The sequence below is a fragment of the Lepidothrix coronata genome, unplaced genomic scaffold (genome assembly GCF_001604755.1).
Source record: "Lepidothrix coronata isolate B3197 unplaced genomic scaffold, Lepidothrix_coronata-1.0 Scaffold10, whole genome shotgun sequence".
Classification (NCBI taxonomy): domain Eukaryota; kingdom Metazoa; phylum Chordata; class Aves; order Passeriformes; family Pipridae; genus Lepidothrix; species Lepidothrix coronata.
Window position 1 is genome coordinate 9,475,005 of NW_016690190.1, and position 21,314 is coordinate 9,496,318.

A 21,314-nucleotide genomic window follows, 5' to 3' on the forward strand; every position below is an offset into this window, starting at 1 on the left:
ATTAAGCACTTCTGAAAGAAGAAAAGGAATTTCAGGGAACTGAACCTAAATTTTGAGGAAATAATTGCACTCTGACTTAACCTCAGGAACAGGCTTATGCTATCCAGGCACAACAGAATAATTAACACTCTGAAAGTTACATCTCCAGATACGATGGTATCCTCTATTGAGCTAAGTTCAATTGATGACTTTGGAAAGAATACAAACAGAACAAGCATCCTGACTTCAGTGGCTTGTTGTCTAATGTTTACATCTACAGTCTACAGTAAATAGGTATTTTGTAGTTTCAAACTGTGCCTAATATTAGCCTCCATTCATAAAAGGTGCTCAAATATCCTGGCAAGGAATAAGCCTGGCAAGGAATCAGACTTAAGAAAGACAGGTTAAGAATAAGAGCACAGGAACTTTTAATGGCTTTCACTGTTCATGCCATGTGCAATTTATATCACAGGCCAGTGATACGCTCCCCATGTACATATTTACTATTCTGTTTGCTATTTCTATCCCATTCTGCCTTGCCAGTTGGAAATGACCTAAACTTTGGAGAAAAAAGAATGGCCATAAACAAGACTGCAGTAAGAAATGACATAAATAAAAATGCTTACACATTCATAGATTATACCAAACTGCATCTAACAGCAATTCACGTCATATGACCCAAGTACAACGGAGCTAGCAAGATCTCAAGGGAGAATTTCTTGCGCTAAGTTCTAGGACGCATACAATGCAGTAATTTAATGTGGACCTAAAGAAGTAAGTGTGTGTCAGTAAGTAGTTAGTTTGTGTAAGTCAGTGTTTCTTGCTGTTGTTATTTGTAGCATTGTTCCTCAAGCACTGAAGCGTGTGCATGTCAGAGATTTGCAGTTTTCCTGTGTGTTTGTCTGTCACGACGTTCTGCTGAGGCACTGTAAATATACACTATTGGCAGAGCTCAGCATGAAGACAGTGAACTCCAAAAATATTCGGAAAAAATCACTAGTCTGACTGCAGCTTTCATGTTTTACAGGAGGCCCGTAACCCCTCAGTTTATGGTTTCATAGCGAGTCCCCCAGCAGCCAGCCAAGCCCCACTTGGTGTGGTTTCCCATCCTCTCCCCCCGCCGGACAGTTTGCTCAGGATTATACAATCTGATTTGCATGATTATATAATCTTCTTTTCAGCAACATCCCTCTGAAAAGAGCAAACAACATAATAGGAAAACCAGTAGCATAAGCCAACTCTTTCAAAACCCAGTGTCTGGAATTCGCAAAGGGCACAAAGTGGGGGAAAAAAAAGGAAGGTTTTTTTTGGTTTTGTTACCAGATTTTTCATACAGACCTTTCCAGGGAGAATTAATTCTAAACAAATGTAAATCATAAAACACCGTGTTCTGTGAAACACAAATACTTCACAGGTTTTCTCTGTTTCCAGCATAGGGACGGAAGCATCGTTTCGGTTATCTCAAGGTATATATAAAAAGGTTGCTGTCTACTTCTTTTTCAACAGAAGTTACTTTGGGGAAGTATAATACAATTCTCAGATGGTTTTTGCCCACCCTGATTTAAAACACTGGTGGGCAGGTGCTGCCGCTGCTGCTATTTTGACACTGTTTTTGTCTTGCAGCTGGTTGAACTCACAACATCGACACCACCACTCCAACCATCCGAAGTCCCGGTTATATCGCACAGAAGTATAAACAAAGTCTTAGCTGATATATATGCCTCCACTTCTCATGTCTTATTTCATACACTTCAGACTTTGTCCTAGACAGGACGTTGTGTAAGTGAAGACTGTCATATTCCAATCTGCAAACAGGCTCTTCTGCTGGCTGCTAAAACTACTTATGATGTCAGTTACTTCAGCAATATTCATCTAAAATTAATGCCTTATAAATAATCAAGGAGTAATCTGCTTCCGTCTGTCAGGCTAACCCCAAAAAGAAAGAAGTGTAACATTTTTGCAAGAGAAAAGAAATTAAGGATGACCTGACCTCACAAGCACGCTTGCCAGACAGTTACACACTCTTTCTTGCATGACCTATTTTTCCCTGCTCACACCACGGAGACGTTTCAAACAAATGGCCAGTAACTCAAACTGCTTGAAACACAGAGGGTTGCCACCCAAACAGGACAGTTGGGCATCTTAATGGCTTTGTCAGGTTTCCAAAAGTTTTTAGTGATTTGTTATCTCTTTTCAAGTTGAAATAGAGCTCTAACTATCTAGTCCATGAAGGCCAATGTTAAATGTCACACTTTTCCAGAAGTCGGGGTACTGGTTATGGATCATGGTCTACCATTTTGTTGCATATCACAGCGTGTGCATGACCTATATGAAAATCATACTGAGCACATATGTGGGGGTTTTAGTTATAACACAAACTAACATAAGGAATAACTTACAGATAAAGGAACTGTTTATAGCTTAAGTAAGTGTTCCTATAGCCTATGTTCCAATGCTGGAATAGTTTCAACCTGCTTTTGAAAGATGCTCAAAACTACTGCCTATTAAATTCCCGTGAGATTTAGAGCACATCTGTTTCTATTACTGGAATCAGATTCTGTACCAGTTATCAAGATCCGCATCAGCTGTAGCATGAAATACTTAATACTCGGGGCTTTTCATCTTTTCCATTTGAGAACAACCTTCTTAGTAGAGACAAGGACCAATGTATCATGACATAACAGTCTATCTACAACAGGTTAACTTCTCTGAGACACTTTTTAGATCCACAACAGGTTAACTTCTCGGAGACACCTTTTAGATCCATTAAAAGTATTAACAGTTCCCTAGCAGAAAATCAGTGAATTATGCTATGATCAGACATATAAGGTCACTACAAGAAAAAGGCACAGAAACAGTCACCTTTTGCTAATTCACAGGAGTCAAGAAGATAAGAGAAAGCTTGTGGCAGAGAAGGAAAAAGCAAAATGGAAACAATACAAATGATGAGGTAAAAGAAAAATAGGATAAATGTGTTCATATGGAAGACGAGGCAAAGGATTTGGTTTCCTCATGCTGGGGCTTTCATAAAGATACAAAAATATGAAGCTCAAGGCTGGTAAACAGGAAATAACATGGAAAAGATGTGCTATTTCCATTGTCCAAATGTCAAACGCCAATGGGAACCCAGGGGATGGGGGGGAGGAGGAGTAATAGCTGTATAAGCATCTTGTAACAGGTTCTTCTTAAAGGGGACTCTTGAAAACAGCTAGGTTCTGATATTAGCCCATATGGGCTCAGGGAAGTCGGAGAAAATGCTGGCTGCACCTTTTCCAGGCTATTTGCATATGTTCTTTAGTATGCAGAATGTCTCTGTATGTAATTGAATTGTTGTTTTTGCCTCTATTAATACATATGCAAATGAGTTACTACTGCAGCTGTGCTGTATTAATCATATGTGTGCTTCTGTCTGTCTGCCCTGCAGGCTCAGGGTCGGAGGGAGGGGGAAGAGGGAATTCAGTCTCTTTAACCTACAAGAAAACTCACTCATGCAGACAGAGGTCTGCTAGCAAACAGCAGGCCTGAGTTAAAACTGGAAGGCAGATAGGCTGGTCATTTTTCAGTCTTTTTTCATTTTTCATAGATATGGATGGAATCTGAAAGTTATGCAGAAGGGACTGTTAATCTAGATAAAATGAATACGCTACCACTGCTAATTCTTTCCCCTGGAGGGCTGGGGAGGGAGTTATAATCTGACAACCCTCAGAGTAGCCATGATATTGTTTTATCATGTGTATTTACTGCCTGTAAATGTCCACTGTGCGTATGCTCAGACACTCACAGCGCTCAATAAAATACAAAACATTTATATGTAGTACGCTGTAAAGACTGGCTCTAGTAAATTGATTGGATTCTGCAAAAATGACGTGATCAAGCTTTTCATTCAAATCTATTTTGATAGAATATATTGAGTTTACCCATGACATTGTATAAGATTACATCAAAGGCAAGTGTGGGCTGTTTAGACACCAACTACAAAGCCCATTTACCCACCATGAACAAGATTTATTTGAGCTGGTATGTTCTGTGGTTCATGCTTTTACACAATCTATCACAATCTCTTGCTCTCAGCAGGTATCCGCAAAGTGAGGACTAGCTGCATCCCGGTGTTGCAAGGCTTGCTTTTGAGCTAATTGAGAGGAACTTTTTCCATTTAAAAACATAGGGATTGCTCAAAAAAGCCTTTGGCAATCAATAGCCCCTCACCTCACACCTTAGTTATACATAGTTTAACGAATATCTTAAAATCATCACTAGGACTTCATAAAAAAATAAGAAATCTTCTGAAATTCAAATTTTTTGAAGACAACTTACCCCACACCCACATAGAGATCTTTACTGTGTTTATATGGTCATAGCTTCATTTACATGAAGAGTACTGGGCCCCACATTTTTCTTGTTGAAGCACCTTGGTCTTCACTGATCTCTTCCAAAATGACCATCTTGGCTATCCCTTTGCAGAACAGGTGGTGAATATCTAGTGGCCAACACATTCCCTTACAGAGCCAGAAAGAAGTGGTGGACAGAAGCAGGGAATATAGAATCTGCATAAGGCAGCAATTTTAAAAACTATTTCAAAGGGCATCTAACAAAAACATATACGTATTATGTTGCTTTATTACTCCTATTATTATCTCTATTTGCGATGGCCATCGGAAACAGCACAGTGATACACTGAGCTAATGGCAGATGGACAACTGCCATCTTTTGGTTATGCTAATGAGAAATGTCACTTTTCATGCACTTAGTTGTTTTTTTTTCCCAGATGTGTGGGCTCGCAGTGAAAAACTAATTCTGCTTTTTTTATGCTTAAGTGGATTGCATGAGTATTATAATATTGTAATTAAACCATGCACTAATGATTCATTCCCCACAAATTAAGTCAGAGTCCAATTAATGAGAACAGGTAAAGTAAAAAAGCAAACAGGGAACGCATACTAACTCTCACGGTTGAAAAGCCAGCTTAGATGGCATTAAAAGGAAGATACTACCCAGCAAATAGAAAGAATAACCTTCCACTGCTAAGAAACAATTTACCTTCTTGTAAGCAAAGAAGTTACAGTAATATCCCAAAGAGGTCATGAGTGGGGACTGCAGAGTAAATGAATAACGGATAAAGTATTGCCACCTCTTGGGTACATTCTGTAGAGACACTAATGGGGCATCAGACTTTTCTTCTCAATCAGAAATAATTAATGTCTTTGCATCTCTACCAAGTTGATTCCCCAATACAAAGAATAAAGTTTTCAGTATTCAGATGCATCACTACAGTGTTCATACAGTTTTTTTCAGGACCTTCTTTCACACACTTGAGATGCTGTAACACTGGAAGGCCAACTACTTAATCTGGTCAAAACTGATTATGTCTACAGATTATAACAAGAAATCAGTTAAGAGATATGCAAAAAAACCCCAGTAATTAAATGTGTTTGACAATCAATGCATGAAAATATCATGACATCTCTTTAAGGGCAAGAGGAGGTTCTGTCATCAGCAACATTTCAAATAAGAGTGAAGGAGGTACTTCAGAGAAATAAGGACAAGTGGCAAGTAGAGAGATGTAGTTTTCCTGCAGAAGTCAAAAGGAAGTTGGTAAGAAAAAAGAAGGGTACCTAACTGAAGAGGCAGTGCTTGCGCTTTAGTTTTGTTTCATGGGCCACAGAAGTTTTATGTAACACTCACAGGACCATTGGAACAGTCTACCTTCTGATCAGTGACTGTATACCTGTTAAATAGGTCTACCCTTTCCATTTCCTTCAAGCAAAACAAACATGGAGACCACAGATGATTATGTGACCCTTAAGATATATAGAAGCAAAGTTTCCCAAAGGAAAATTCGAAATGAGTCAAACACATAAATAACAGCAAGATGAACAACTTTGAAAAGCCCTCAAACTCCAAACAGGTTTACTTCTCAAAATCAAGTCACTTATGTCAGTGCCTGCTTGTGGCCCAAATTCTTCCAAAAATATGGTCCAGAGTACGCATGCTAAATTCCATTTTAATTCAGCCCTTGGTATGAATCTTCCCACACAACTAAGAGAATAGCTTTGTAGTAAGAAAAACTAAATTGACCCATGTACGTAACAAAGAAAGTGGAGACTAAAAAACCTGGCCAAACTATTTTTCCAGATATGTTTAGAGTCTGAATCTACTCATCATCTTTATAGAAACAGCCAACGAGAACAAATCATGACTCTTCTAATGACTGGTGTTCAGGACTGAGACCCAGCTAAAATGCTTTCAGACTTGTACACTGACATGAAGTTCTCCTGATTCATATAGTGACAGGTTTGGTCATAATGTTGAACACAACCAAAATAATTATGATGTCCTGTTTCATGCTAAGATGAACAGGGAAGAAAATTTTTTCTTTGGAAAAAGGTCTGCACTCAAAAAACCTTTTGGGGTGTTTTTTTTTCCAAGAGCAGATGTTTGCAGGAAATCTGTATTACATCAGACTACTATACTGTTTTGACAGGACACAAAATGTCCATGCAGTAAGACTACACGGGCAGCTGTCATTATACATCCAGCATGATCTTTCAATGTAGTTATGGGTATATACAGCATTTGTATTACTGCCAATTAATCAGTCGTTGTCACTATCTGGTTATCAAACCAGCAATCTGGGAAATCTGAACCATTTGCACTCCCAATGGTGTGGATTCCTATCAGTTTTCAGATCATGCAATCAGGTCCTTCGTTTCCTAATGCTCAGAAAGCATGCAGGAAATATTTTTTTCAATCAGAAAAGAAATTATCAGACATAATGTTATACTGAATTTGCTCAGACTTCTGGAATCATCTCTTTCATACGAGCGATGCTCGAGATGACCGGTATTAGAATAATCACTTCAGTTTAGCTTGTGTAAAACTTGTTACATGATATCTATGCTTACAGCTTTGAATGTTGATCTTCAAGATGGAGGAATTTAACTGCCTCATCTGCCAAACCATATAGGAAAACATAGTGTGCATATAAGGCATACAGCAGTACTTTGGACTCATTAGCCTCAGTCAGTAGAACACAGCGGCAAGGCTGTGCTCAGTTTTGTTCTTGTTCATTTGAAACAGAATCACCATGCTGCATCCCTCCTGAAGAACAAGACCATATGATATTTATGAGGGAAAAAACTAACAGAAGAAACTCAGATGCTAACCAAGAGGGATTTTACTGCAATGAGAGTGTATTTTAAAATGACACTTCACACAACATTCAGGACCGAGTCTTCTCACTAACAGAGGAAAGCTAAAACTTTTTTTTTTTTCAAATGGCATTTATGTCATTAAATGTGGGAATGAGTGAATACACAGTTCTGATAGGTAGCACTTTATCAGAGGACAGGTTCACACTTGCATCATGTTAGTTCCAGCTTCTCCAATATGGCCCCATCCATCTACTCCTTTTGCAGCACCTAACAATGTAAGTTTTAGTTTCCATTCTCACTGAGTCATTAGTCTCTCTGTGGATACTGAAAATAAAGGCAATCATGTATGGCTAATTGTGGCAGATATCAGATGACAGAATCTGTATATCCCAGTGTGGACTCAAAAGGCAGGGAGAGAAATGGAGGGCTTCAGATTTCACTGGGAATCAACAGGGGATTTCAAAATGAGAGATTACATTTTCACTGATAAAGAGTTTCTTTGCCACTGGAAAACAACCAGGTGTTAGCTGTTCTTCTATAAATACAGTGTTCATTTCATTTACAAAAAGAAAATTCAATTTTTGACAACCAGGGATAAAAAGGTACTTCCTGTTGATCTCATGGTACACTACTAAAGCCTTAACCCGACTTAAAATTCTCTAATGAAATAACAAAGATGTGTTTATCACTACACAAACAAACAAGAAAAATTCCTTGGCTTTGTCTTCACTAAGATAATGTTGTGTACCAAATTCTGCTGGGAGCAACAAACTGAGCATTGTGTCAGGTCCTTTGATCTCCCCTGAAAACCACTGCTTTAAGTACACAAAGTCTGAAAGATGAGTGATAGGGAGGATAGAAAAAGAAGAAAAGAAGGAACATTGTACTTTCCTGACCTTTTACTGTCTGATGACCAGATGACAGAGGGTTTGTAGGGAACACTGTGGTTATATGTAATGCACGGGAATGTCTGAAGTAAGAAGAGTTCCCCCTTGAAAGAGAGTGCAATGCCATTTAAAGGTGGGTTTGGGCCAATTCTTCATAAAAAAATATCATGAATGTTTCTTTGTGACTCAACAAAGTCATCATCGTCACTGAGCTAAACTGGATTTCTACAGAGTTTGGAAGGCATAATCTTTCTAGGTTAGCAGCTACACTAGATTCAGCTCCAGTCATGTTAGCATAGCTCAGTGGCCATCCTGAGTACCACTGTATGATAAAACCATTCTCAAAGTGCATCTAGCCTGGCTCTTTCAAATGACACCAGAATTTAAGTGGTATGCCCAATTTCTAGTAGACAGGTTGCACTGATAGTTGAAAATAACACACGAAGAAAGACAACTTTAATTTTTTTCCATCATAAACATAGCCTTAGAGGTTGAGTCTGAAAGATTCAAGGGAGTCTACAGAGTCAGTAATTTGAACTTTTACCACTGAGTGGCTGCCAAACTCTCCCCCTTTAATTCCAGACTAAATAACATGCAGCAAAACAACATAGGTGAATTTGCTCAGTATTTTCATTTTAATGTTCTTCATTGCACAGAAACAAGAGGCCTTTGAGGTTCTCAAATTTTCCACAACCTAAACTCATCCTAAGATATTTATGAAGTCAGTCACATTTGCACAAAGCCCACCTTTTAACAAGAAAACTGACATTGTGACAAAGACTATTTTAATCAGAATACTTCAGCCCACAGCATGCACAGATACAGCCCAAAGATGGTCCTGAAATGAAAGTAAACCATTCTCCCAACTTACTGGAGCGCTGACAGATTATTTTAGGACTAGCCTGAATGAAAAATAAGAATTAGACTCAAACCTCTGTTTTCTCATTGCTAGCTAGCTCCATGTTTGTTTTTCCTTTCCCCTCCCCTCTTTCTTCCATATGTCTGTTCATGTGAGTTTGGCTATTATAAGCACTTTATCAATACTGACGTTACTCCTCAAAATTCATTTCAAAGGGATGACTTTTATGGCTCCCATGATTCTTAAGCCGCCTACGGTATTTGTAACTCACAGAATCAGAAACTAACACACAGACAGTGTAGCTTTTCATACAAAGGCACAATAGGAATGAATGTATTAACCTCTGTGGTGCATGGAATGTGTCAGCTTACACACTGGCAGCTATTTCTGTGAAACTCAGCTAACTTCCGCTGGCTGTGTTAAAATAAAATTTAAAAAAAAAAAAAAAGATCCTCCCCAGGACTGTGTCCCACGCTCTCGTACGCTGGCCAAACAACTGAAATATCTACTGATGTCTACTTCATACTGATGTGGGCCAAACAGAGTTTGAGAATGCATTTCACACGTACTGGTTATAAACACTGAGCCTTTCCAAGCAGGTATAAAGCTCTGCTGTTTCCATGTGACTTGGCAAATAACAGTGAGCGGGGAGACTCGTTTGCAATGGAGAGCACGGGACTTTTTTTTTCTTGTTTCTAGAAAAGACCGTCAATCCAGATCATGCAGAATTACAGATGATTTGGATTTTGGTTTCCTTTTAGTCCCAAATTTTACTCAGCTTCATCCTGCCAGCAAAGCATACATGGCAGGTAGCAAAATCCAAACTGCAGCAATGGACATCACATTTGCTTAATTCCAATGACTTGACAAGGGTTGTGTGGCTGATCAGTAATATCTGAGGAACATCTGCACTGCTGTCATTAAGACTCATGGACACCCTAATACTTTCAAAATTTAAAATTGCATCAGCAGTTTGAAAATCATATACATCTGGCTACCAGACCAACTCTTTCACGTAGCTGAAAAAAAAATTCTTCAGTATCTTTCCACCTGTTTTCTAATTGTCTGTGTTAAATTAGGATAATCATTAATTATCTGCACTACAGCAGTGCCTAAAATGCTTGAGTACCATAAAACAGGTAGGAGGAGCCAGTCATTGCTCTGAAGAGCTTATGGCCTAAATGGACATAATCATGTAAACAACTTTTAAGCAGTTTAAAAGTGCTTGTCAGGACAGAGCTTTTCTGCCTGGCAATCCATTTCCTTTTGGTGGTTTACACCTAGACAGCATTACAGTCTGCATCAGAAGGATCTAATGGAAAAGTGTCCCAGTTTTGGCTGGGATAGAGTTGGTTTTCTTCTCAGTAGCTGTGTTTGGGATTTAGGATGAGAATAATGTTGATAATACAGTGATGTTTTGGTTGTTTCTAAATAGCACTTACCCTAAACCAAGGATTTCTCATTTCCCATGCTCCACCAGTGAGAAGCTGTACAAAATGCTGGGAGGCAGCAAGGCCGAGACAGCTGACCCAAACTGGCCAAAGGAATATTCCACACCAGAGAATGTCACGTCAGTTTATAAACTGGGGGTAGTTTTCTGGGAGGGGCTGATTGCTGCTCAGGGACAGGCTGGGCACTGGTCAACGGATGGAGAGCAATGGCACTGTGCATCACTTGTTCTTCTTGTATTTTACTTCTCTCTCTCTCTCCTTTTCATTACATTCATTACTATTATTGTTGTTATGATCATTATTCCTATTGTATTTAACTTTATTAACATTATTAAAATGTTCTTATCCCAATCCATGGGTTTCATCTCTTTTTTTCCTGATTCACCTCCCCATCCCACTTTTGGAGAGGTGGAGTGAGTGAGTGGCTGTGTAGTACTTAGTTGCCAGCTGGGGTTAAACTGCAACAATAAGAGAAGCAAACATGCCACTATGCAGAAATTTAAAGTACAAACCTAAAAGTAGTTAAATTGACAATAAAGACACAAAAACCATAACAAGAAGTTCCTGGAAGGTAAAAGGAAAATGTGTATCATCTGACGATTCTTTTGCTTCAGATGCAAATTTTACGAGACAAGAACAGCCCCAAACCCCTGTTTAATTGCATTGTGTTGCAATGGAAGAGAAAACTGGTTTTCATATTTACTTAACCTTTGCCTCTTCTACATTGTGCTCGGACTTACCTGCAGTTGGAGTGGGCCTAAGCCCGGTGTTGCTGCGGCAGCAGCTGCCATGGTAGTTGGGATCAGCTGAACGGGGTAGGGGTCACCTAAGTAAGAGAATAATAGAGGCGTCAGCACCTTTTATCTACTCTCCACCTGCAAATTAAAGTCCTGCATTCACTCTTTCCAAAAGCCTTCTTTTGTGTGCCTTGTTGAGGCCTAATGAAAAGCTCTATTGTGCAGCCTTTTACTAACACTCTTTTCACAATTCTGGCTGAGAGAGGAATGTGAATAAAAGGCACAAGCAATTAAGGCGGAAACCTCATCCTTTTTCATGATGTATTTAGGGAAATGGGAAAAAAAAAGTGCACATTGATCAGAAGGCTGCACTTCAAAAAAAAAAAAGGAAAGAAAGAAGATGGGGGTGGAGGAGAAGAAAAGGAAAACAGTACAACCTTGATAAGATCACAGCATTAGAAGGGGACAAATTTACAAGCTTGTCCAGAATATGAAGTTAACCAAACTCCGCTCACTGTTAGTAAACTGAGCCTCATGCAGAGCAGAAATGGCACTCAATTGACTACTCTGCTTTCTTTCAGGTGAGAAAAAAAAATCTCACTTTAGTGTCAGGGTTTGATCCTACAACAGGAAAAAGCACGTGAAGTTAAGGAAATCAGATACAAGCCTCTGAAATCCCTAAATCCCTGCACCGACTCCACTTCATGACCTGGGATTCAATTTTGCTTCTGAGGGAAAACTACTTCATTCTTAGTAAGAACTGCATTGTGCTGGATGAGATATAGAGACCCAGTAACAGTTTTAGGAAAAATTGCGGTCATTTATAAAGGAAAATTACCTGAGATGACAAAAATTGAGATGGAGACTGGTATGTTTTAATGTTATGGAGTACTCACTTTTGGTCACTCCTTACATATCTGATTTGTTAAAATAAACTTCATACTAGCCTGTGCACAAAACTAGTAAGAAAACTGGTAAAATATAATAAAAAATCTTACACACACTATATTGCTTCTCCAAATGATAAAAAGTTTAGGCACTTTCCACTGAAATAAGGCTCACCAGAACATTTCTGTAAGTCCCTATGTTCTGGTGACATGCATGATTTCTGTACCATTAAAACAGCCACTTGAAATGAGACTATGGAAAGGGCAGAACACTTTATCAGAAAAATCTACCTAAATGTTCCTGTACATTTTATTAGAGAGGTAGATTAAATGTTTTCCCTTTATTGTGCTTTTTTGAATGAATGGGGGGGAAAGACAATTACAAAGGCAGTGCAAGGTGTTCTGTACAAGCATTATTAGTTATTATTGAATTAATGTTTATAATGTTATCAAGCCTTAGTTACAGAAAACAAAGGGAATGAAATTTATCTAATGTTTTTTAAATGTTAGAAATAAACTGAGTTGGCATAAACACATTCATGAAAACTGCTAATATTTTTTTTCCCCTTTTATAATGCAACCTTCTTTACAGAGATCTTTTCATTCAAGCATTTTGATCTCCTGTTAAGAATTAAATACCACAACTTCTAAAAATGAAGGGCTAGCAAAAAACTGGGCTGGCAAGGTACCTTAACAGATATTTAACTTAAATTAAGTGTGCATGCTTATATTTAAGAACATCTTAACTAACTCTTTGCTGACTGAAGCCTCACAGTCTTTCAAGGCCTACCAGCCAAGCAATGGGAACCCAAAGGTCCACCCAGGCATCCCCATCCACAACTGTCTTTGCATCAGCACCAGGCCACAACCTCTCTATTTATGTTTGTCAATGGGTAACAGACTCCCTGACTTACTTGGTCGTTTCTTTTCCCCAGAGGATGCCATTGTTCTACACTTTCCAATTTTATTTTGCTTTAACTGAGGCACCCATTTTCCTTGTCATAGCATTAATTTCTCTGAAATTATTAATTTCTCTGACTTGAAATTTTCTGGAGAGTTATCTTGTGACTCAAGGCGTGGGCCTTAAACATGTGAAGACAGAGAGAAAAAAAGAGATGGTAGTCAGAGAGTCAGTGTCAATGGTGTCTATCTGCTTCCATACCACTAGGAGCCCACAGGCTAATCTCAGCAGCATTCTGAAAGTCTCCTCTCTAGAAGGGGACATTTTGATCAAAAACCAGTCATGGAAGAACACAAAGAAAAAAAAAGAATGAGGGAAAAGTTTCTCACTAGGATACTAGTTCTTACAGTCAACTAAAATTTCTAGTTTTGAATGACTTGTATTAAAACGTACATATTAAAAGACGGCTTCCATGCACTGTCCCGCATTCCTCTTCTCCCCACACACATGTGTAAGCCTCAGCCCATCATGCTAATTTATAAATCCCATTCTCCTCACCTTCCTAAACAGCCAGGCAGATTCTCATATGCTCATCTGTTGTGGTAATTCCTACCCTTTATGGTTCAAGGAGATGCTTGTGAGAGAAGAACATGCTGAAGTCCCCATGGCCACAAGCACATCCCAAGGCCACATGCATGGTCACAACCACTTGATTTGGAAGTGTAGGCAATGCTTCTGGCACTCCTACTAGAAAGCAACTACTACACCAATATGTGCTAATGTAGTTTTTCTGGATTCTAAAGCAAAAACTCATCCTAAAACCAGATTATAGCTGTGCAGAGCTAGGCTCCCCTGTCTACCAGACTTTTTTTGTTAGCTCACTCCTTAAAGGGTTTTTCATTTTTCCACTGCTCCCCAATAATTTTAACTAACCAAAACAGCAAACAAAAATGAAAGCCTTCTGCAACCTATCATGAATCTTTGCACTGTTATGGTTTGGTAACACCCTCTGCTACCTTGTGGTTTAGCACAGGAGACAGATCACAAAAGAGCAAGGAATATGCTCAAACACCGTGCCAGGGCTTGGGCCACTCAACAGGCCAGTGTAAGAGCCAAGATTAGAACCCACAGACAACTCTTCAGACAGTGCCCTTCCCAGGGAAGTTTTGGGGCCCCTGTCCATGATAATGCCAAGCTCTTATATATTCACATCACACAGGGCAGGAGCAACTGCCACCCCTCAAACTACTAACAAAGGTCTCAGGTCTTATCTGATAAATACATTTCTTGCTGTTTCTCTAGAACATGATGCATCTTTCTACTATCCATAAATTTATTCCCACAGAATGAAGTTTCTCACTGAGCAGTTCTAGCTAATTCTGAAGTCTGGGAAACGCATGTCTTAACGATTTCATTACATCTTCAGTAAATATCTTATTTTTAGATGTAAAGAGTGGCTACATTTTTTTCCCAAGCTCTAGGAACATTTCAGGAATGTGAGGCGAGATATACAGTTAATAGAAATAGATATTTCCCAAGCCAGTCAGAAGTTTGCACAACTGAGAACACCAATAAATTCTCAAACAACCACATTACATTTCCATTTACAAAATTCACTATTAATCTATAATGCACGCACACAGTAGTGTACCTCCCTGCATCTCTCAGCTACCAAAAGAAACATTTTGTGCAGTTCTTTCATGTTCCAAACTGCCTCTTGTTATGTGTGAACTTTTCTTATAAACAAAGCATCAGAGAGAAGTTTTGTTGCTGTTGTTTTTCTTTAGTACCCTATATGGTAAAATCTGAAGCAGATCAAAGGCCAGGATTTTTACTGTGAGAACAAGCTAAAAATTATTTAATTAGCTGATGCATTATTCTCTAATATATAATTATTTCCCAGCTACTCAGTGATATCACTTTGAAGAACAGAATTATTTGAGGCTGACTATATGAAAAGAGCACAGAATTTACTGGTGATGCAGCACCTGAAGAAGTGAAGGGGATGTGGGGGAGTTGATGGGGTATATTAGAGGTGTTGGGGACACTGTGAGCAAAGGAGAATACCAGTGGTTCAGGGAAGAAAGAATGCAAGGCTGAACCCTCAATTCTGTGCCAATATTTTATTTCTCTATCCTTCTTCTGGTCTGTCTTCCACAAACATACCCAGAACCTCTTTCCTGATAATTTATGCACTGCAACTTCTTTCAATTTCAAATCACACCTTCATCCTTGCCCAAAATAATCTTCCAAGATCTTGCTTACAAGAGGATTTTTCATGAAGTACATTCACTTCCAAACCACTCTTTCTATGAACTCTCCTATGATACTCTACTGAAAACACTTTTCTGTGAAAGTAAGTTGTGGTACAGAGCCAAGTGGACATCCTGTCCCAAAACACAAAATAACAGCCCTGTGTTTAGGAACTTAATTTTCAACTGACTAGGTACCAAGTTCATGGATATTAAATGATTCTATACTTGTGGAAATACAACAGTGGCTCTTAAACCATTTATATGTTTTGCAAAATTTTATCAAAGGAGTTTAATAAATTAAAAAACGTTAAGGTTTTTTTTAAAAAAAAACAAACAAAAAAAAAAAACCCACAAAAATGAAGCACAGGAGCCAACATTATGCGTGTTGCACCATTCACCCAAACTCCTAGGATGCTTTTTGTATTTCTTTTTCTGTCACTCATCTCATTTATTCTCCTTCGTGGTGTAATCCCCCCTAGTGTCTTGTCTTGTCTCCTGACAGGCTGCAAGCTCTTCAGAGCAGGCACAATTGTCTTACTTGCTATATAAATCAAGCTACATGCTAATGCTAAATGATAATGTTTTGACAGGATTTTTAAGTTGAACCTGATTACATGAAACAATAGAACACTCTGGGTTTTTTTTCCTGAAATTTTCTTCTCTTAAAAAAGGGATACCAGAAGAGGAGAATTAGGGCGTTTATTTCCCATGATTTTTAAAAAACTCACTGTTTTCCTCCTACCTGTCTTTCAGGGACAGCAAATGAAAAACGTTGGAGGTCGTGGAAGAAGAAAAAAAAGAAAACAGAGTGAAGAATATAAGGAGTAGGAAACAAAACCAAATTCTTAAATTATAATTTCTAAAACTAAATTCCATGAAAAATACCGGAATAAACATTTCCTTATAGTAGCTTCTGTTGAATGAAAAGGAGTCTTACATTATCTTCCCCCCATTTTTGACAAGTTCTAGGAAAAGCCACAATAATTTTACACTCAATTTATCATTTAAGTGTATTTATAATGAACAATCACAGCTAATGGCTAACTGATAGGTAATCCACTGCATCTCTTCTCACCACTCATTCATTCTCGACCTCATCTCCATTTTCCTTTCCTTTTTTTGGTGTGATGGTGGACGTGCAGTAAGAGTAATGGGAAGCCGTGAAAGCAGTGTTCCCTGCCTTCTGGCTTTAGGCTTTAGGGATTTAGATAAATAAGAAAAAGAGTATGAAGAAGATATCACCTGGCCTCCAAAAAGATATCCAAACTAGTTCCCTGATTTTCTTTGAGATAGGTCTGGACAGTACTGACTGAGAGAGAGTAGTCTGTTCTGTATTTTAGAGAAACAATTCAGCGCACACATAAGGGATGGCTTTGGAGGGACCTAAAAGCAGCCTTCCAATCCCTATGAGGAGGTGATCAACAAGACAGTGCCAGGCTCCTCCTGGCAGTGTTTGGTTGGAGGACAAGAGCCAATGGACATAAAGCGAATCAAGAGAGGATCAGATTTTCCCCATGAGGACAGCCAGATGTTAAAACAAGCTGTCAAAACAGGGTTGTGCACTCTCTGTCCTCGGAGGTTTGCAAGCCCTAACTGAATAAAGCCCTGAGTAATCAGATCCTATCTCCTAGATGACCCTGCTTGGAGGAAGAGATTGGACTACAAGCCTTCTAAGGTCCCTTCCAACCAGAATAATCCTATGATTTCCAGAGCACCCATTTGTGCACGCCCATGAATTTAAAAATCAGCACCTTTATCTGATTGTGCACATGTGGATAACAGTGCTGTACCACCAAACATCTTTTATGACCTAGAAACAGAATTAAAACTATCAGCCTGTTTTTACAGGACCCCATTGTTTTGCTTGTCTGCTTTGTTTTTATCAGCATTATTGTGAGAAGTCCCCACACAGAGATCAGGAGCTATGGAATTCTTTCCCTTAGAAACAGTCTTTAGATGTGTTGTTATATTGTGCAGCCTTGATGCCTTCCGTTGCATTTGCAACCTTACAGAACTGACACATTCTCATGTATGCTAAAAGGCAAAGTTGTTACCAAAAATTCCTCCTTCTTGCTGTTTCTATTCACAATGCTATTACTCTTTTCTTATCCTGGGGGGAACATGAGGGTTTAGTCATATGCTCATTCTTTTCCAAGGCATAAACAGTAGCCCTGAAAGATGACTAGCATCTTTATAAAGAAGCTACAGTATGTGGTCCTCACAACACATGGTTCCTATTTTTGTCATTCTGATAAAAGCATAGCAATGTCAATATTTTTTTTTCTTGTGATTTGGTGATTGCCAATGACCTGTATGTCAGCTGACACAGTTAAATCAGAAATTAGCACTCAGACTCTTTAGAAGACAGAAACATGGACACTGAGCACAAGAAAAATTATAAGATTGTCCACATGATACTCCATTAAACAATGAAACATGTGATCAACTACAAAACAGAGATACATCAGCAAATTTCCCCGAGGAAGTTTATGGCATTTAACTCCTAAACATTAATTTTATTGTACTGTGTGTGAGGAACCAATTAACTGAGAGTTTCATTTTTATCAGACATCAGAATTACTGTTCAGAATACAGATGAATAATTCAGCATATTTCAATTTTATTAGGCTTGGCTTGTTCATCTTGCACATTTTTGCCAATTTGGAAAGGTAATTAGATATTTCATCGATAACTTTTCTGTGCATTATTTTATTTAGAACACTTCCAGCACCAATGAGCTGATACCTAAGACACATACAATGTACCTACTGTATATTCACATTTTCCCCCCTAATTGGATATGGTTGAAATAGCGATTAAAGCATTTTCAGGAAACCTCGTGTTGATGACATCTGACTGTGAACACAATATGATTTGTTACAACAAATTATCCGCAGGGGAGAAGAGCAACGGGCAAAGAAAAAGAATTTTTGTTTCCAAAATCTGGCGTATTTCCATAAAAATAACATAGGTATCAGCAAATAAAAGGCTACCTAGAAGCTTTCCTGAGAATTTGTGAATAACCTGGAAAATGTACTTGGGGTAAACAAATCCTAAAAATCTTCAAATAATTCAGTTTAGAAAACAAAGTTTATTGTTCTTCATCTTCCAGAGAAGAACTTTTCTGGAATTCAACAGCTTCAGTCATACTGAAAAGCCTCAGGACTGATACAACATACCACGCTGCTCTAAGTGGTTAGTCAACACCTCCCTTCCTTTTTAGTGTGATCATCAAATGGTTTAAGAAGTGATCAAGTGCAGTTTCCAAAATTAATCTTACTTAGCACCACTGATTGGGGAAGACCTGTCTTCTTGACAAAGTTTGGGCTATTCTGTGTCTTTTAGTGGAAAGTTAATTGTGAACAGCGCTGCAAATGCAGAAGCACAGAAGCAGCACAGGGAAGCACTCTGACCCGGTGCATTCTGATACTTGCATTTGTTGAAGAACACCCAGCGTTGAACACCCTGAGAATACACCTTCAGTCTAACTCCTTCTGCCTTTTCTGCAACTAGGTCCCCAAACGCAGCCTCTTCTGCTTTCCTAAATCTTTATTTTGTTCCCTTTAATATCTGTTATACAGGAGATACAATCATGCCTTAGTATTCCACATACAAATCTATACATATGTGCATTAATAAAAGGATCACACTACCTACGACTGAAGAGCAGCCTCCTCAGAGGCAGAACTATGCAGTTTTTAAAGGGCACAATACAAAACCTCTTCTATCACTTACACCATTTTTATGCTTTCAAAGCACTTCACAAATATTAATTAGCTCTAAATAAATTCTAATTATTTCTAAGAGTGGCCCTAGCAGATCTGTATCATCTGGTGTGAAATCTGACTTCAGTGAAGTCAACAGCAACAGCTCCTCAGACCTCAGCAGAGCTGACATTTCACTTGCCATTGCTAAAATGCTGGGAGTCATGTCTATTATCCAGTAAGTATCACAAGTAGAGCTCATCTAGTGATAGCTGTAGTTATGGAATGCTGGCTGAGAAGAAAAAAAGGGTTAAATGATCTGAACCAATCTGTAGAGCCCAAATGTGGAAGAAGCTTTGGGAAATGCATTAACTGGGCTCTGTTTGCTTTCAACATCAGCTCAAATGGAAGGTGCTTGTCTGCTGCTAAACCATTTTAAATACTTGGGATACTGGGGTTAACTCCTAACATCTGCTCATGCTGCAGGTCACTAACTTAGTTAATCCACTTTGAAACATCAGCTCTTCATAAAAAGATTTGCATTACACATCTATATAAAAACTACATATTATGTGGACAATAAAATACATATAAAGAGGTTTGCATAGAAGTAAAAATACTTAAATTTCAAATAACACACACTGCATGGATAACTAATCATGGAGCAAGTAAGTAGGTGACCAGTATTTTTCTTGCTAATTGTGGACAATACAGTCCATCACATACTGCCAACTTATTTTTCTCATAAGAAATAAATACTTTGGTTGTAATCATATTAAATATAAATATTAATATTAAATATAAATAATAATATTAACTATTTTATATATGCAAGTATAACTAGGGATGGAGGTTAAAAATCAACTGGAATCATAGATTATGAATCTTTTTCTCAAATAGAAATGTAATCCTAATAGAAGTTCCTCTCTTTATCTCTGCCAACTTTACCACCACACAATATGCCATAGAGAAAAAAGGGGAAGTGTCAACTTGTGTAAATTGTCCCTTATGTAATGCAAACCATCTGTTTTAAAAAAACAAAACAAAATGAAAAACCAAGCCACTCCCAAGCATGATCTGCTGTGAAGAAAAAGAAAGAAAAGGGAATTTAGCGCATCAAATTGGAAGCCAAAGACCATGACCTGCCATGTAACCATGGAGAAAATATTTACCCCTCTCCTCCCTGTATTTACCCAATTTTGAAAAATATTTGGAAAAGTATAATTGAATCATTTGCTTTGCACATATTAGAGATTGATATTGTTGTATTCTTTTGAGCATTTCATCTAGCTAGAATGTTTTCAATCAGGCTGGAACACAAGCAGAAGAAACCTCTTTGCTTTCAGTAACATATCACACAACGATGCCACCATTGGGTCAGAAGGTGAGTCCTCAGTCACTGGAACCTGGCAAAGCATAGGGGGATGAAGCATCAGCATACTTCTGCCCTGTTCTTCTACTCTTCTTTAGGTACCTGCCATGAGGGGAGTCTAAACAGACCACTGCTATTAACTGTTACAACTATATTTGTGTTTTTTTACACCCAAATCCTCAGAAAACAAAGTACACGCAGAGCAAAAAGTACTCATCCTTTCCAGTCTCTCCCTGGGTAAGTCACCAGTCAGTTGGAAAGCACTGGCTGAGGAATCCTACCACATACATTCTCTGAAACCACAGGGAGACGTACATTTGACCCTCTGTTGGGAGGGACAGGTGAATCAGAAAGCACTGAGTTAATTTGATCTAATTATCTAAGCTGAATGAAAGTAGAACAGCAGTATAACTAGCTATTCATCATTTTTTCTCTTTTGCTGACCTCGAGGCTTGATCACACATCCTCTTCCAGCTGCAGCTGTGCTGGCTGAAGAGCCCACCATCTCCAACCACAGCTCCCGGCTAAAGGTTACCACTGTGACCAAGCTGCTTGTTTAATCCTTTCCCAACACGTTTCCATGAAAATGAGCCTGCTCAGTTTAAGCAATTTTAACACAGGGTCCTTGCTATCCCAGCCTGGACGGAAGCAAGTTAGGGAGTGCTTAACCAAGAAGCTTGGCCTGTATGTTGGAAGTTTGAGGCACAGTGATGAGCAGCTGGAATTGGTTCTCCCTGCAGCCACTGGGGCTGCAGACAGCAGCAACCCAGCCCTCAGCTGTGACCAATTCCACAGCTGACTAGAGGGAGATCTGCAGCACCTTAGATAACATGCTGCTGATTTTCAGGCACACTGTTGAAGATCTGACCTTTCAAAGGGGCAGGGTGCATAACAGTGTGAATTTCCCTTTGAAGGTGTCCCCAACAGATATCCAAAATCAAGGTACTCAGCATCATTAGTTAGTTATGAAAATATTGGTTGTCCCAAAAATTCTCTCTTCCTTCTCCCCCAGATTTTCAAAACTCCCTTTCATTGAGGAACAATATAAGAAAATTTTCATAGTTTTCTGTTATTTGTGACTGGAACTGAATTGTCCCATGACTACTTTTATCGTTTCTATGTGCAGGTTGC

The 21,314-nt window shown here is 38.7% G+C and overlaps 1 protein-coding gene across 15 annotated transcripts in view; it reads right to left on the reverse strand.

Moving 5' to 3' along the window:
- The window catches only part of SOX5 (SRY-box 5), a 641,654-nt gene that overhangs the window by 80,295 nt on the left and 540,045 nt on the right, over nucleotides 1–21,314 (reverse strand). For all 15 annotated transcript variants that reach the window (XM_017804823.1, XM_017804827.1, XM_017804821.1 and 12 more), the window contains one exon: nucleotides 11,068–11,153. In XM_017804823.1, the coding sequence (XP_017660312.1) occupies nucleotides 11,068–11,153 (86 nt within the window). The remainder of the gene's footprint in view (nucleotides 1–11,067; nucleotides 11,154–21,314) is intronic.